Source organism: Harpia harpyja, chromosome 7, assembly GCF_026419915.1.
Source record: "Harpia harpyja isolate bHarHar1 chromosome 7, bHarHar1 primary haplotype, whole genome shotgun sequence".
Taxonomy (NCBI): Eukaryota; Metazoa; Chordata; class Aves; order Accipitriformes; family Accipitridae; genus Harpia; species Harpia harpyja.
The window spans coordinates 3,234,351-3,253,194 of record NC_068946.1 but is presented as its reverse complement, the minus strand read 5'-3'; the positions used below and the strand labels follow the sequence as shown (position 1 = coordinate 3,253,194).

The window sequence follows — 18,844 nt, the reverse complement described above, 5'->3', positions numbered from 1 at the left end:
CCAAATAGTGCAGTACTGGGTGCTTTACTGAGATTCCCAGCATTCCCAAATGTACATATATTCTGCATCATGTTTATCTGCATATCCTTCCTTCTCCAACCCACTGAACTGGCACTTAACTAATACTTTGTTGAGTAGGCAACATTCCTCCTCACTAGGTAACAAATGGAAGCTTCAGAATAGCTACAAGCACACTGAACAGATGGCTAAAATTTCAAGTCCTTGAACTCTCTTAGGCTTTTTGAATCTGGAAAGGTTTAAGACCAGAATAGATCACTCAGGCTGGAGTGAAAAAAAAAAAAGCCTGTTGCCACACTGGAATAGGTGAACTCATCAACTTGCACGCTGTAAAAGGACACAGATCCTTTCTCTGTTCTCTTCACAGTTACATCGACTGTTTTGAGTGCAGCTTATTTCAGTCGTACTTCAAGAGCTAGGGCCCCTGAATATGGATGACAGAAAGCACCATTTTTTTCTTCCACATCATACACACAACAGGGTGGTACTATGAAATACACCTACATAGGATGTTTTCCAAGTATATCGTGATTCGGAATGCAACTCTGATGTCTAAATCCCACGTATTACAACTGCTTTCAAAATGGACGTTTTTTGCCATAAACAGTGTTTTGAATATGGGCTCAACATGTGTAATGGTTATGCACAGTGCTTTGCAATACTGCTTTCCACGTAAGCTATGAATGCATTGGGTTTGAATGCACAGATTCCACTTCAGAAACCATGGTTGCACAACAGCTCCAAAAACAACCACAAGAATTTGGAAACTTACATCTCTTGACACAGACTGTACTTAAGGCGTGCAATATGCAGCACCTTTAAGGAGTACTAAGCAAACCCCAACCCCTGTGCAGTCAGCTGGGTCCAAGGTACCCACAGGCAACGAGCCCTCTCTACTTACACACTGGCAGAGCTCACAGATAAGGAAAGCACCCAGGGTTGCCTCCTCATGGTTATCCTGAATGTCCACATTGATCACATGTACTGGCTGACATGTCTCCTGCTCTCTGGAATTTAAATCTATTTGAAAACAAAACACACGAAACAGCAAAACTTTGGGTGGAATGGTATCGTATTTTACACAGAGTATTCGTAAGATTTTTAAATATACATAGACATTGTCCACCTCTGCCTTCCCCAAACTTGTTTTTAGAAAATTGTTTATTTAATATCATCTTAAACAATAGTCCCTCTTGTTTTTAAAATAAGAGATGGATTTTGGAAACAAAAGAATTCTGTTTTGTGGAAGGGTCGTGACAGTTTACTTGCCCCGGTCAAGAAAAGTTACTGCTCACCTCACTCTGACAGTCTTTAAAGACCAAGATCAAGATTCTCAAAAGTCAAGAATGATTTTGGGCTTCCTCACCTGCAGAGTTTTAACTGCCTGGTTTTTTAAAAAAAAAAACAACCACTGTACATCCGACACTCTGAAAATTAAACTGCAAGGTGAACTCCTACAAGTTAAGCACTGATAGTCACATTAGAAAATCCTAGCTTTAATGTGTTCCACTTGTTAACAAGAGGTGAAGGGGGAAAAACAAAACATCCTTTTCCTACTAATCCACCCATGTATTATTGTTATGCCTCTCTCCCGTAACCTTCCTATTACAGACACAGTTTTTAAGCTACAAGTTGTTCTCTCCTAACCCCATTCAGCAACTTCATTTTGGCAAACCTGTTGAGGCCTCCATTTTAAAATTTCAGCTTTCACATCTAGAGCCATTTGGTAGCACTCAAGTCTTCTTCCTTTCATTGGTCAATTATAAAGGGCATTACCATGAAGTTAAGAGAGATGCACAACTAGAAAATTAGCAAGTGGCTGCTCTTCACCTCCCTTCCTCAGGATACTCACCTAAAACATTAAGGTGAAAGCTGCTTTCCATGTGAGACATGCTGAACTTGCTAAAGATCCATTCAAGTACCAGGGCAGATGCTCTCAGAACTTACCAATACATTTCAAACACTTCACTTAAACATTCAGAACACTAATTGCTCAGCTTGCAAAAGCCCAAATGTGTTGTGCTCTGTATGCTTGTGCATGACCACTGAGGACTGAAAAGGCAAGGCAACAGCCTCTTAAATTATGTGTATGATACTAATTCAGTTGGCTGGTCTTTCAACGTGAAGGAAACACCTTAAACCTCACATAAGCCTGTATCCGGCATTTCCAGAGAGAGGGTTCTCAGCCCAGGAGCTGAGTCACTGCTGAAAGCCCGTAACTTTCAGTGAGTTCACATCAAGCTTGCTGCATTGTGTTCATGCAGAACCCAATCCCCAACTGAGATTCTTCTGGCATATCTCACTTTGACTCATTTAAGGGCAAAGCCACAGCATGTTTGCAGAGTGTTAACCACACTCAAGAACAGTTTCTCCACCTGTACAGAAGGTATTTATTGTGGATAAACTGCTTGGTAGGTCACAGGAAGTCTTCCGCAGAGAAGGGAAGGGAAGTTGCATAAGGAAGGCAGCTTAGACTTTGTGTCTCCACCAACCCAGGGTGAAAAAATGCTCATCGTGTACAACTTGCTAGTTTTCTAGATCCATGCTTGCTATTTCCTTATGTCAGCCATTAAAATTGCTATACATACACATTCTGTGTAGCTGCCAACACCAGCACCTTTTAGAAATAAGTATTCAGCCATCACTTCTCTGATACATAAAGGCTACATCAACAGACTGCAAGCTCTTGTCTGTGCTGGTGTTCCAGCAGCAGCAGTCAGAGGAGACAGATGTGTTTCCAGATTTGTGAAAGACTTCAGGGAGGAGGGGAAAAAAAGCACTCAAAGTTAACTTGGTTTATCAGTTCGAGTTCCTTACCTTCTACTACTTGATCATAGACTCTTTCTTCACACGTTAGGATCAAATCAAAAACATCTTTGCAGTTCTGGAATCTTTCTGGTCTTGGCTTGATTCTCTTATTTCTGTCCAACATGTGTAAAATCCCATTCTGTGTGTATCTGAAGTTGCTTGAGTTAAGTACCTTTACTTTAAGAAAAGTCATGTTTTTGAGAAAATGACCAGTACACGTTAAATTATAATTGTATCTTTAAAATTAAATTCTTTCTGTTTGCAAATATAAAGATCGGTGACCACTAAATAGATTCCTAAGGTGGCAGCATGATCCCCATCAGGGTAATTCATGCAGCTTCTGATTTTCAGAGACCTGCCACTGTCATTAGTACAACGGCAGAGACAGCTTTAAAAGGCCCTCATAAAAGCTGAGTTCCTCAGAAGGACAACTTTTCCTGGACAACTATTTTTATATCTATAATGCTTGGAACACACAGACTTAGCTGTTTGCGTGAGCAGAATGTCCTACATTCACTTAAGTCACTGCCCCTCACTCCAGGGGCCTCTATCTTGAAAGTCAATTATGTGGCGTTTCTAGTGTCAACTGCACATCTGCACGAAGTCCTACGCAGGCCTCAGGTTTATGCAACTGAACTTCCAAAGAAAGTGAAATAAATCACGGAAGCATAATCCCTTAAAAATATCCCAAGATACATAAATGGGAATGAAGAACACCGCTGACTTTATGCCTGTCAGAACTTCAGTCACTGTGTGAAAGGAATCTGTCATGCTGCTTGGTAGCTATATTTATGCTGGTAGCATAACCTTGAGGCTCAAATTTACATCCTGTATCCCCCTTTCAGACAGGATTCACTAATCCCACTGTCTTCTCAGCCTTCTGGGACATGCAGTTTCATTAGGAGCGCACCAGGATTGACTGTCACATAAATCTGCTCACTTGACTACAACCAAACTCCCTCTTTACCTATGGGTAAATTAGGAATACCAGGAAAGGTTTGAAGTAAGAAAGCCTGGAAACTGAAGCACCTCTTCCTTGCTTTGAAGCAGCAGTACTTTTAGCCATCTAAGTATATATTTTTAAATCAAAATAGCAGTAAGGATAACAGTCTATAATTTCTTGAGATAACAGAAGGATTCTGAGAAAAAAAAATTTCCATCATTAGTAACAAGTCTGTAAGAGGTCATCTTGGCTTATTTCCTTGTTGAAAAGGTCATACACATACCTAGCAGGGACCTTAATTCTTTTCGGAGAACAGTTCCACAAAAGACCAAGAACTTTCTGTCTACCTTTTTGCAGCTGCCCTCTGGTATCTCAAGTTCTACTGCCCTAGGTAGCCAGATCTGCACCTGCTAATCTACATGCTTCAAAGTGTTCTTGAACACAGTTTTCAAGCAAATGGCCTCCAAAGCTTTTAAGTCTTTCAAGTGTTTAAGCTGTATTAAAAATTAAACCCATCTTTCTACCTGTAAGAGTCTACTTTATATGGAAAAAATGTTCAGTTCTCTTACACGTCTGCATCATTGCACTTTAACTACTTGACTAAAGAAAATTTCAATTTTGAATCACAAACTGAATAATATGTTGGTTATCACAAATATATGTTGTCAATTCTCTCTCAGCCAACTGACTTCTACTGCATTTCTTCAGGTCACCCCCAAGCCTTTTACCACTCTTCCTTCCCAACAGATTTCTCCCTATGTAATTAAAAGAACTGTCCTTTATAGCCCAAAGCTATCTCACAAGCAGCTCTTGTACACCAGCACCCACTGCTTCCTCACAGCACCCCTGTAAAGTCTCCTTGGGTTTGTCATGCTTGGAAAAAAATCCACTTCAATGTAGCCATTTGAGACCTCTGGTTATTTGCAGAGCACGAAAATGACTGCAACAGCCATTTTCAAAATACTTGTAAACATCTGGTTGCATTGCTTTGTTCAGTTTGAAGGTGAGCCCTTTCTGGGCTCTATAGTCCTCATTTCTACATCATGCAGTTCAAGGAAAAAAAAAAATCCACAACATCCCACACACTTTTTTGGGTTCTTTCCCTCCCCCCTTTCTAGGATAAAATGTTGCTGGCATCTGTCCCCTAGCTTTCCTGACTGAGCTTGGAGACAGAATTATGCATATGCAAAAAACCCACACAGTCAAGCTTTCTGCTTTATGGAGTCAAGCTTTCTGCTGCCAACTTACAACTATTTTTTTTCCAACAGCCCATCTGCCTATAAAAGGAGGCTGAAACAAGCAGTTAAGATTCATGACGCTTTCATATTTGGTCGTCTGAAATCTTTTTCACCTGGAAAAAAACAGCATACCATCCTTTCAGCAAGCAGGGGGATGTGATCTGCATGATTGTTTTCAATGCATAAGCATAACCCAGCTTCTCTCTCTTCATGAGCTTAGGTGAACGCAAAGATATTACAACTTACTAATGGTTTCCACTATACTGCCAGATGTTGAATCATTTAAGTCAGACTTGGCTCTCCTTCCAACAGATTTCGACTCCATGCTCCCTATCCTATGCATCTCTGCTCTTTCTTTCCAGCAGTCACTTCTTCAGAAGGTACTCACAGAATTTTCACCTGACTTTCAGTGCTGTTATGTTGTCTGGCCATAGCAGCCTTCTTAACACTACCATGCTCAGAAAGTCAACAAAACATGCATACATTTATCTAAGAGGCCTTCACCTACTGCAAACTATCGGTACAGTAAATCCATCACATTTTTACAGCGAGTCCAATTCAGATATCACCTTTATTGGAGTAACTATGCTAAACAGATCCACAATATAATGAAATTTATGCATGACAGCTCAGTAATGGAAAGACTTGATATAAAAAGGAGATGTTGCAATACAAGTTGAGTTTTTCCAATAGACACAGCATTGTTGCTCATTCTTATGGAGACAGCTATACCCAGCTGTTTCTATTGTTACTGACTGTGCATTCTCTCCATTTACTTAAGGACATTCCATAACAATGAACTGAAGATACACATGTATTTTCAAAAAATAGTTATGTGTGTGTGTTTAGATTAAACCCCTAAAGCTTTCACAGCTTCTGCTACCTAAATTTAAAATTCCCATCATAGACACCAGAAATGCCTTTTACCATCCATTTGATAGGTCTTTGCCCAATACACATCGCTAACCATTCTTTACCCCTCTAATCAGTTTATCAGTAACTTGTTCACTGACAGGACCCGGAGAATACTTCTAGCTATGAGCAGTAACTGAAAGATGTATATAGCCAAGACAGTACAGTCTCTTCCCCCCCTTCTTCAGCACAGCATAGGCAGCAGTGGCTGTACTTAACAGACTACACAGCGGTCAGTCTGGTTTTGTTCGGAAACCTAGATCATTGACAAAGCAAGAACAAGCAGATTCTACCAACTGCCTGAACATCAGCAAGAAATACTGATGCATTCTCTCTCTTCTCTCTCACGTTCGGTGTTTGTTTTTGCAGATGTCCTTTCATGCAAGCGTTTGCTTTGAACTGGGCACTTCAAACCCTCTTGCCAATATTATGTGGCAAAAGCATGGACACAGGAAGTTGTTCAGTGCAACACCACCAAAGAAAACACCAATGATCCACAATATCCTCTCTAAATGCCTTTCCCCCCCTCCCAGGTAGTTTACAAGTTCTAAAATACCAAAATGTTTTGAGTTTGCCAAGTCCTCTCCAAAAGTCTCTACTGAAAGCAATTTCAATCAAAGATACTGTATAAACTATTCTCCCTAAACACTAGTAATACCCAGAAGAGGTTTTACAGAACTGAAAGTCTGTCTGCTGGTTTTACCCATCTTCCACTGCTGCACTGAAGTAACTGTTTAATAGGTCCACTTTGCAAAATATGAGTAAGTCTCGGTAGAAACTGTGAACAGGCACTCTTGTGAAAGTGGCATATGGGAGAACATCCACAGAATAACGCAGATAATCCTGAGAAGCAGAAGTGTTCTCTTGTTCAATGTATTCTCATAATTATCTTCACACATTGCTTATGATTAGAGTAATTCCTTGCTCTCACCTCCCCAAACTGGCAATGTATGTCATAAAACCTACAATGAGGCTAAAATAAAAAAAATAAAAATTTTCCCTATCCCAGAATACTGTTTTTCAATGTCCAGATACACCACTCCCATGTTGAAAGGTAACCATAACAATTGCATTGCCCTCACAAGTGTCCAATGTCCTGTTTTGCTGATAGTGTTTCTTGTGTAGCTGAATAGAGTGACAAAAACTTGGTGGTTACCAGACTATGAAATTCAGTAAAATGTAGATTGCTGTTTTTGTTAGGAAATTGGATCCTTACAAACCTGAAAGATATTTCTGGCTATAATTTTGTGAAAACTATTGTTGGAAATTCATTAAGAAAAAAAAAATCTAGGGGGAAAAAAAAAATGCATGTAGCTTTTTCAACATCAGTCAGCCCCTTAACACTGTATGATGATTACATCTGTCAGACGTCAGCTGGGTAAAACACGTTAAAAAGAAGTGATAGGCACTTATGGACGACTCATGACGACAATAAAAATTTCTCCTACAGATGCTACACATTACTCCATTCAGGTATTATGAAAATTAACAGAAAAACAAAACAAAACACTCAAGCACATGCTCTTGCATATTTACACTCTCTCCTAATTAGGTTTTCCAGGGTCTGGTCTGTATTTTTGTAACTGTTAAAGTTGTACTGAATATGCTCATACACTTATATAAAAATCACTCATGGTGTAATTAATTTTTTTTTATTGACTCAAAATGTAGCACTATCTCCCCATCTATGCCTGTTAACAATATACTTATTCCTCTGTTTAGCCACACTTGTGAACAGCAGTTATTCCAAGTTCTATTTCAGAAGCCCACTTTTTAGGAAGCTAAAGATGGTCTTTAGAACAACTTGTAAATCTGTCTATGAAGAATTAAAGGGAGTCTAGGCATTCTCTTCTTCACATCAAACAGCAGAATCTAGTAGGAAAGTGACATGGAGTTTCTCTGCAGGGATAGACAGTACTTTTTTTTTTTTTTTTTTTAAATAGCTCCTGGATAAAATATTGCATATTCCCTAAAGAACTACATATTGAGACCAATTCCCCCAATATATCAATATTAAAGTGGACTGCCAGCACCTGAAAGAGTACTAAATAATCTGCATTAAAATAATAGCCAAATGCATCAGATTTGACTTCCCATTAACAAGAATTCTGCCCCCCCTCACCCCCCAATATGAAGTGCTATCTATGTGTCACACCCAACCCAGCCTTAGACCTTCCATCACTTCCAGACCTCAAGGTTTAATGTTGAATACACTTCTCAAGTAGAAGCACAAGAGGACAGCAAGAAGCAAGCAAGCTCAGAAACAGAAGACAAGATTACAATAATGTACTGGCTGTAACTTGAGCATTTTTATCACCAAACAAGCTTATAGAAAATTACGTAAGAAAACCAAGTTTTATTTGCATTAAATAAAAACAGATACTCTTGTTAGGGCACAAAGCATATGGCAAGATACAGGGTACAGAAAACAACTAGTCTGCAGAGAAATTATTATGGATTATGTTTAGAGAACCTGTACTTGAGGTTGACAAAAAGCAACATATTAGCAAAGAAAAAACAGAAGGCTTTGATAAATCCCAAGATCAGACAGTTAAAGGTTGAGAGGTACACTGTACAACAGTAGACACATTCGAATCTGTCAGCGTACAAGATCACTGCTTCTCTTCCCAGAGCAGTAGGAATCAAGAATAGCTATTAACTTCATTGGGAATAAATCTAGTTAATGGTAAGGTTTTTTTCCCAGTAACTAGGATGATGGGGCATCCACCTACCATCTCAGAGATACAACAAGACTGCAAAATTCTGAATGAGAAATTCAGGAAAACAGGACTAAAATCAGAGTCAGACACAGCCAGATGAGTTCTGTTTCCCACTAAATTATTGTTTTGCAGAGCTCAGCATCCAATTGCAATCGGAATGCCCTATTAATTAAGCAAGGAGATTTCAACAGTAGTTCAACCTCCGAGCTTGATATTCAGGAATGGATAGACAGGAATGACCACCGCCTCAGGCCATCTAAGTTGCATGTTTATAAAGGAATGTGTATTTCAGAACTTCTAAAACACCATCTGGATACCAAGCACCTTGTAAGAAATACAAGCAAGAAAACTAAGTTTCATGCCTACTCCTTCATGTTTCAGCACATGATGCTGCATTTTAAGACAAAGGCTTCTTTGTTTTCATTTCTTACCACTGTTGCTTATAGAGCTGCATTTTAGTGGTGGTAATCATTGCACCTAGACAATTTACCTTCAGAAGTATTTTTCATACCTTAAGAAGAAATTTAGATGAATTCAACCATGGAGGTTTAGAAGGTTGTATGTAAACATCTACATCTAAGGTCATCAAGGAAGAAAGTCTTCCTTGATAGTCAGTGAAAAAGAATCGGGCATATCGGTAGCCTAGCTACTCTGTTTTAATTCTTCCACCCTCCATGAAAAAAGACATCATCAAAAATACCCCTTCCTCTCCTCTTGGCATAAAGGCATCCAGCCAGGTCCCATCAAGACAACTAGTCTGCAGATGACTAAACTCAGATTAAGTGTTGCCTTATACAATTTATATACCAATATATTGACCTATTTAAAGTTAAAATCCTGTATGATGAAAGAAAAATGATCTCTTACTGATCAAAGTATTCATTAAGTTTAACTCCCAGGTGAAACTGAAAATGAAACTTACAAGTGATTTGAGCTGAAAGTTTTGGGGTACATAAATTAATTACATAGTCATCTAAAAGATACTAGAGACCAATTTATTAAACATAATTGGGCAAACTACATTTGCTAAAATGTATACACACTTTTTAGGGAAAAACACATCTTTGAAGTAATGGCTGGCACCCAAAGCTTCTACATCTTCAAACAAATCTGACATGCTGATTATTCATTTTAGTGCAGCTGTCGTCATACTCAAATACTGCAATTCTTCTTTGTGAAAAAACAGCAGCAGAGTACTTCTCACACTAGTATGAATGGCATTTGCAGGTCTCTTTTCAGTATCATCTTATTTTATTTATTAGTATCTGCATTATAAAAAGAAGATACGTTGTGTTAAATGCTGCTTGGCAAAATGCCTACGAACTAGACATTTCCTTAAAGGAAGTGTGTGGGGGGGCGAGACTGCCCAACCTTCTTGCACCTTCAGAATCAGTTCCTTTTACAGGGAATAAAAGACTAAAAACGGGCATCAGCACTACGAATTCTACTTTCCAAGCAACTGTGATTACAACTGCAAGAACGGCCTACATTCCACATCCAGAGCACAAACTGCCTTTCATTTGGAATTGAAATTGTGTGGTTGTAGTACAAACCAGAGTTTGTTCACAAGTCTTTTGTGGCACTGTGTAACTTATAGTCTTAACACTGAGAATATGCCATCCCCAAAATATCACAAAAATACTAATTTGGGTTAAATAACATTTCTGATAACATTTGTGCCAGCATTAATGACTTGCAAAGAACTGAAGTGTCACTTATTTTTCATCGCTAAGGACAACTACATAGCATTTCTACGCTACAAGCTGCACAGATAAAATCCAACTGAGGACACACACAGTAGTTGGTCCAAATATAACAAGGTAGCCATGCTCATTTCCTCAAGTCTGGCTGAGGGCTACATACCCACACATCACTGAAAGAAGGAAGAATCTTTAGTTTAGCCTAGAACTCAAGTGCCAGACAATGACTTGTCAGTGCTGAACGGCTGAAACCATATTTGATGATGAAACTGGACAGATACAAGCTGTCAAAGGGGAAAAGAACAGGCACAATGGCAAAGTCCACTGCCAAAGAGCTGGAGAAGGGATCTCACAGACATACTGAAGGGACTACCAGAAAGACAAGGATACCAGAGACAGAACACAAGATAACTTCACAGATGTGGCATGTTTGACTATGCCATCAAACAGCTGACTATGCACTTCATCCACATGTGTACTTCAAGAGGAGTTTGATTTTGATTGCTGGAATCTACAGTGTCTTGGGCACTTGGCAACACAGCTCAAACTACTCCTAAGTCCAGTACGTGACACGGACATGTAACAAAGGAATACAGAAATCATCATCAGGACCAGTAGGCAAGCAAGAGGAAATCGTAAGAGGATTCGTAAGTATCACACATTACTTTTGGATGCTCTTCTCAGGTTTAGAAACAAGTGCCAGATTTCAGAAGATGAGCAGCAAATGTCGTAGGATTGGGCGGGGGGAAGTACTTTCAGGCAGCTGTGAGGAGAGGTCTGTGAGAAAAGCATTAGTCATTCCATTTAATGTCTCAGAGAAACAGGGTCAGCAACAACTATTTTCAAATTGGTTTCCATTTTTTGTCATTGCTTTGTACTGTAAAACTCAAAGGCAATTTTCAACTAAATAGTTACAGCTGGATAGGGTAACTCAGATAAAGCAAAATGCAAGTATTACAAAACTTAAATCAATTAAGCCATTTCATTTAACACATTTGGGAAACCTGAGAACACATTCATAAAGTCAGCAGGACCACTTGCATGCAGAGCAAGAATCATGCTGGATGAGGTCTGCGGCAAACATTCCTTAGTGCAACACTACAAACAGGATACTGAAGAACAGAAGGATGTGGTGGTTAACCCACAGTCTGATTAACAACCAATTTTACAAAGCTTACGTACACACAACTTGTGTGCCTTGGGTAAACACTTCTCACAGTAAGCCCTTCTCACACTGGTCATTAATCTGTCTCTATTCTTGCATTAAATTCTAAAGATCCTGAAGACTGCCATTTCTGACACCGGGCAGAAACAAAGCTAGAACACCTTCTCCCCCTCACGCCCACCCCAATTCACTATCTTCTGAAAATATAGTACTTTAATCACTTTGGGTTTTTTCCTTAAACGTATCTATGCTATGCCAATCAGAGGTATACGGCAGCAAGATAGTCTGAATTTCTTTCACACCCCCCAAAGACAGACTTCAGTAATTAACACTACTTCAGATTGTAACACTACTTTCACTACCTTGTATCAAATCAGTCAAAAAACAGCATACCATAAAGTAGCAGCATCACATTTGGGAAAGGTAGGCATCTAAATGCGTATTTCTATTTATATTAGATTCCCTCTTTTGCTGACTTTCTCTCAGATTACTGTGGAATTTTTTTGAAAAGAGCTTTCAGGTATATGAATTTCTTGTGGCTGATTGAGCTCTATCTGGGATATGAAGCCCTTCAGACACTTCTTGCATGTACACTAGCAGCATACATGAACAAGATCTCCCAACAAGAATTCCATGCCAGCAACTATTCTCTATACTGAGTGGGATTTCATAAATACAGTTGTGTCAGCCAACTTGTTTCTACCAAGATGGGAAGTAAGAAACTGGCACACGCCTCTTCTGCCATTCCCATGCTAGACTTCTAAACTGCGCTGCTAAATACTTCTTTGTATGTTGGTCCATTGCTGAAACCTTGCTATATTTACTCTAGTTGAGTAAATCTGGCACCTGGATCCCCAAGTGCCAGAACAATTATATTTGAAACACACAGAAGGATATATGCTATCCTTCACAAAACAATGTGATCCAAATAATTCTGCCAATGCTTGAAGCACATGCGTGCACACACTCCTGTCTACTCTTAAGAGTACAATGAATATGACCAGGGTAAAATGGTAAAATGGCCATCTTACTCAGATTTGTCTTACCTTTCACATTTTTCTGATCTTCCTTCCATCAAGATGTGAGTTATTGATCACATTTCCAAATGCATCCAAAGTTTCCAAACAATCTTTCATTTCTGTCTGTTAGAAGTTTTCAAAACGCTCCTCTAAGTCGCTGAAAGATGTTTTATGCCATAGTATGTGGCCATGGGGCAAGCCACACAGAAGTGAGTTTTCAAAACGCTTCATGGAAGCGGGTGACATATAAGCCATCTCAGATGTAGATGGTCAGAAAAATTTGACACAGTTCATTCAATTTCTACAATTTGTATCTTTGGCAGTATTGAGAAATTTTTAAGATCAGAGTCATTAAACAAAAATGATGAAGGATCAAACTTTCACTTGCTCTTCCATACCAAAAAGAGTTAAGGTTTGTCTTACAGGAACATAACTTGATCACTCTAGAGTCAAAAGCATTAAAATTAATTGCTAAAACTATGAAGATTTATTTCTTCCCAGTAAATTAAATGAAATTTCTTTCTTCACAATTGCATTTTTCAGAACTATCTTCTAAAACTGTTGGTTTTGCTGCAAGTTTCTAGATGCTTTAGTAAAGGTAGAAGCTATGATTCCACAAGACTCAATTAGACGGAGCTGCTTAACTTGGAGCTTAGTAAGAAGCAATGCTGGCAGCAAGAGAATGCTAACTTTGCCTAAATGGAAATAAATGTGATTTATACCTAAAAGCTCTACCATTTTAAAAGGTGGCAGACATGACACTAATACTTCATATAGGAATTTTAAGTAGAAAATGCTGCAAGATGAAATGCTCTGGCAAAAAATTCCTTATCTTTAGTTAAAAATACAAAAGCAAAGAACAAGAAGGGGTAACGTATCTTTGCAAGCTTTGTGTGGAAATATACCTTCAGTCCATCTGTTAAATGTTTTCACTATCTTTGTGCATATCCAAGAAAAATGGCATAAACATCCCAGAAGTCAGGCAAAGAGGTTTTACTCTCTTGCAACTAATGCTAGTTGAAGAAATTAGTCGCTGTCCTGAAGATGGAAATTGGTTTGGAGTCAATATAAGAAAAACATATGTATAAGCATCCCTTACGTTGGCACAGAAGTTGTGTTAATCTGAGGTAACCTCTTCAAGGCAAGAAACAGTAGTCCACTGTCACTTCTCTCCCCTCATTCAAGTCTGGGATGAAATTGCCAAACTAGGACCAAAGATAGCTATGCCCATTTCTATGCTGCAGACTGCTTTCAAGTTTTATCAACTACAGATTACAACAGGATCAAGTAAGATTTAAGCCAATGCCCAAGAACGGAAACAGCAAAATTTTTTACTTACCCTTATATAAAGCCCCTTACAAAGACGATACTCTATAAACAAAGAAAACCCATGCTAAGAAGTTAGCTATGCAAAGAGCAAACAACACGTCTTGCTGCATTTACTGCTAAGACTACTTATGAAAGCTTCCTGTGCTGCATCATGAGCAACAGAGCCAATGCGCTATGATCTTCTTATGCAGCAGAACATATTTAAGCAATGCTAATTGTGCATGGTACATTCAGGAGGCCAGCAAACAGCAAGGACATATTTTGGCTAGACATTAAAGTAGCCTTATTTTTAACATCCATTCAAATATGTGAAGTGTCAGACCCAAGTGTCACCTTTACTTCCAAGAATGCCCTTTTAAAGACACCTAAAGATTCAAACATATGTGTTCATTCACAGAGTTCATACGTTATGACTGAAACAGTCAATGGAATCACTCAAATTCTAAATGGATTTTTACAATAGTTATCAGCCTCGGGCAGGATCCCTTAGTCAGAATTCTTTAGAGGATCTGTTCAGAACTCACCTTGGTTAAGGAAATAAACCTTCCAAAGACTACCTAGAAGACAGACAGAATGGCAGAGGATGTTTTATATGCTGAAAAACATTTAATATTAGACTCGAGTCTGTAGTTCCTACCATGTCCCAGAAGTTCATATACAGAGGAAATAATATTTAAATAACAAAAAAATATAGAAAACATACAAATATATAATAATTGTAAATATTTCCTTTTTAATGTGAATGAAACCAAGATTAACGGCAGTCTGATCAGCAGCCAAACTAAAAAGTCCTCAAAACTGCTGCCTTTGAAAGGCCTGAGATTTTGTGAAGTGTTTTGGTCTTATGATTCTTCATGGAGAAAAAGGGATTGGAACTCAGCTTACGGCTGGAAGCGTACAGATTTGCAGAAATGTGCCTCTTAAAAGATTGTTCAAATCCAGTTTAAACACTACTTTCCATCCTCACCCCTTCCCTCTATTTCTAGGAGTATTAAAGTAGTTTGAAAGACACATTAAGAAAGAAAATGAGACTTGCACTGCACTGCATTCCAAAGAAGTTTTGCCACTGACATGCACCGGGCCATGATTTCAACCACTTTTTAGCTTTTGCAAGGTCAGGCTTCAAAAAAATGGAAAAAACCAACAAACAAACAAACCCCCAAACACACCTAAAATAAAACATTCTAAAGTGGTTTACAGAGATACAGAAACTATCCCACTGACCACTGGAATGAGAGCTCAGAACAGAAGCTGATGACTGTTTATCGGTTCAAAATCCATGAAGAAAACCAAATGAAAATGTAAGATAAATACATGCACAAAGAGCTTACCTGAACTGGAATTTAATTAAGTTACTCCTCAAGATTGAGCTATAAGGCCCCAACAAGCAGGGTGCAGATGCTCTGCAGATCTCACTAGTCCTCCTGTGCACCCATGCAGTGGTAACTTTCCCCATTAAACAACTCAAGGTTGCTTTGTACAGCCTACAGTAAAGTGGTCCAATATAAACGCTCCATGTATTAGAGTAGTTCATTGATCCAGAAGTGTCAGGAATTACTACTCAAGTATTATGGATCTTAGAGCTTTGTTATAGGTGGCAGAAGTTTCTGCAACAAACAAATAGTATTCAAAAGAAACTGGGGAAGTGGTTTAGAGCAAGATATTCCTGTCACTGCCAACTTTTCTTCCAACAGCATTTCCTTATCGATGCCTGCAGTCATCAGCTCCAGCCATGAATCATCTGGGTATCAGTATCATATGCCATTTTTTGAAAGTGGGAAAACACAACTCAGCAGCAAGATCCAAGATATTATTTGATACTACACATCTCTCAAGAAAATGAAAGTGTAAGCCCAATGGAAGGAAGGTCTTACATAACCAAACAATTTGAGAGATGTGAAGCGCAGGCAAAAAATTCTGGTTTACGCTCTAGACTAACTATATCAGAAATCAAAATCCTTACATCTCTTCCCTTATTTACCAGGCTAAGAAAATGGACTAAAGCCACTACTTACTAACCGGCTTCTCCACATGAGTTTACTCCAGTGTTAAGAAGATACATTAGAGCAAACTGATCCAAGAACAAGAATTCTCAAGAATCTGACTATATGAACCCTGGAATTCTAAACAACTAAGACCAAGGCTGTAACAAACGGATGCTACTATCCTCACAATACATGCGACACCTAACTGGGAAAATGTAGATGTAATCCTGGACTAGCTGCATACTTACAGAATTTTAGTTTATTAGGTGTGTTATGCCAATTTCTTTTCAGTTTTAGTCCCCGATTTAAAAATATTAATCTCTTATTGACTCCTCCCTTCAGACTGAATACAGAATGACTTTCTATTGACCTGTAAGATAGTCTGACCATGGTCCAACAAGAAATTCTGTTTCTTGCCTTGAGCAGAACCCAGCAACACACACTACAACAGATATGCAGTATTTCAGCAGTCAGCTTATCAATTCTGTGGCTGATGCCAAGTAACTTTCTATTACAGCTGAGAGACACAGCACAAGAAACTGATTCCTTTCTTCCAGTTAAGGGAGAGCAGAGGAAACCTCCTGGAAGAGATGACTATTAATACTCAGATTGTACTGTCCCATGAAGCTAAGCTTGACTCCAAGACAGGAAATGCAGGTTTTCTGCAAGGAAAGCCTAACTGCAGTGATGTCTGACTAAGATTTCAGCACTAAAGGATCCTCCACTACCACCCTACAAAGACAGAAAAATTATTCCTCAATATAGCCTCACTGCTTCTGGATGCCCCCTCTTCTCAGCTAGTCCCAGTCCTCTTTGTGTTTATTCCTCTTCATGGGCACAGGAGATGGTGTCTCAAGTGGGACTGAAAAGTTTTGGGAAAGGCGCACACACACACACAAAAAAAAAAAATATATATCTTTCTCCTACACAGTTCTAGTGAAGCCAATTTAGCTCATATGCTTCCAATGGCCTTCCCCATCTTCTGTAGGGAAATAAAGATTTCAGCTTTGTTCATCTAGACCCTGTGAAGATCTTGTGCATGCCAGAACCTGCTCCAGATTCCTCCCCCCCCCCCCCCCCCCCTTCAATTCTGGAACTGCTATACATAGTACTCAAGCCTACGCTTGCTCCAAAGCCACCACATCTTCCTCTACTGATGTTCTACCACAATGCATCTTACCAGTTAATAGAGCACATCTTCTTAGGCAGATAAACCAAGGATAAGTGTCAGCTATGGGGAGACCATAATGCTACGAATATTTACTGGCAAAGTGGTCTGTATATAGCAGAAGAAACCGGTTCCACTTGTTCTGAATGTGAAGGGTACTATTAAAAAAACCAACCAACCACCGCACATCAGCAGTAGCACAAAAAGTACCATATGGCTATCCAGCTTAAATATGGAGTTCACAGAGAAAAAACTAGATCCCAATCACCTAGATTATCACTACATTTTTTTTTTTTTTTTACAGAAGAGAATCCTTATGTTTTTGAGTGAGACACACCAAGCCAGTTTCGGAAATGGAGAAGGAAAAACGTTTTCCTTGCTAACTAAAGTACACCTTCAGCAGTTTCTTGAGGACATGTTCTGACCCCCCCAATTTATATCACCTACAGATCTGAAACTGGAATACTATCTACAGTTAGAGAGCAGGTCAAATTAAAAGAAGAGGTCAAAAAAGTAGGAAACAGAGCAGGAGGCCATGCTTGCAGAGTAGAGGTAGGCTGCCTAGAAATCCTAATAAAAAAACTGATCTATGGAAATCATTAGGTATCTTCCATCTGAGGGACACAGATACATCAGTGTTGAGAAAGGGAAAGAAACAATCAATCATGGAGTCAGTTAATATTGATAAAAAACCCAGGAGCTACAGCTGCAGAATATTGGTCAAATTCCCACTTGAACAGTTCCTATCCCTGGGCATAAAATCAATTGCTGCTGCAGACTGAAATTGGCATTTAGAAAGTTTCATCCTTGACTAGTTTTTGCATTCACTTGAAGGCAAGGCTCACCAGTTTTCCTCTATTTTTGTTTCATCTTTAAAGTCACCACCATATAATTAGAACTGAGTCCCTAAACCCCTTCACACAGCTGTAAGGGGCAAGTAATCATAGTGGCTCATCTTTGAGACGTCCAGTTACACATGCAAATACAGCAAGGTAGTGTATCTATACTACGCTGCACAGCCCCACAGAGGTACCGTAGACCATGGTCATGTCTCCTACAAATTAGTAGTAGAACTCTCTATTGTTCTCCTAGAAATAATAGAGTATTATTTTAAAAAGCAACCAAAAGCCACATTCAGAACATCCTTAAATGATTTTGTTGCAGCCCTCTATTAGGACTCAGGGAATTTAAATGCTATATTCTAAAAATGTAATGGTAGATGTGGGTACTTACTTTAACTGTAAGGTTTAACTACCACATCTTAAAAAGCTTTGAAGTACTTCCATTTTAGTTATACTGTAACCACCTACTCAACTGAATCTGTATGCCTGACTCCCATTAATCCCTTATTTCTGTGCTTCTGAAATTCAACATATGCCTTCAAGGTATGTAAGCTTATGCTCTGTATTTCACTAATTAGCCGCAATGAAGGTGCTTTTAGTCTCTGCAGAGCAGGTTTCTGATAGTTCTCCCCCCTTTCCACAAACGAATATGAGAGTTTCAATGGATCTTTTCACTCTAACACACTTTTAACCTTGCTCTGACTGATGTCCAACACTGCAGAAGCTTGTTTCTGTTTGAGACTACTGCTCTCTGAAACAGGGGTAATTTACTTGGCTGGCCAGAGAACATTCTAAGTCCCTTACAGCCACAATTTCCCTAAGTATGTAGCGTCCATAATGCTTTGGACCCCTGTTGGCATGCAGAACTGGAGGAAGGACATCACTCCTAAGTGATGCAGTACTGAATGCTGAGCACTGACACTTCATGCATCCCATCAATGGAATGTGGGAACAAGCAGACAGTTGTCACCAAGATACACTATTTCAAACCACATGG

At 39.1% G+C, this 18,844-nt stretch overlaps 1 protein-coding gene across 1 annotated transcript in view; it reads right to left on the bottom strand.

Annotated features, from left to right (window-relative positions):
* The window catches only part of SSU72 (SSU72 homolog, RNA polymerase II CTD phosphatase), a 30,004-nt gene that overhangs the window by 709 nt on the left and 10,451 nt on the right, over positions 1–18,844 (bottom strand). Inside the window, exons 3-4 of the mRNA XM_052793757.1 lie at positions 2,836–2,975; positions 920–1,038 (exon numbers count right to left, since the gene is read on the bottom strand). Of these exons, the coding sequence (XP_052649717.1) occupies positions 920–1,038; positions 2,836–2,975 (259 nt within the window). The remainder of the gene's footprint in view (positions 1–919; positions 1,039–2,835; positions 2,976–18,844) is intronic.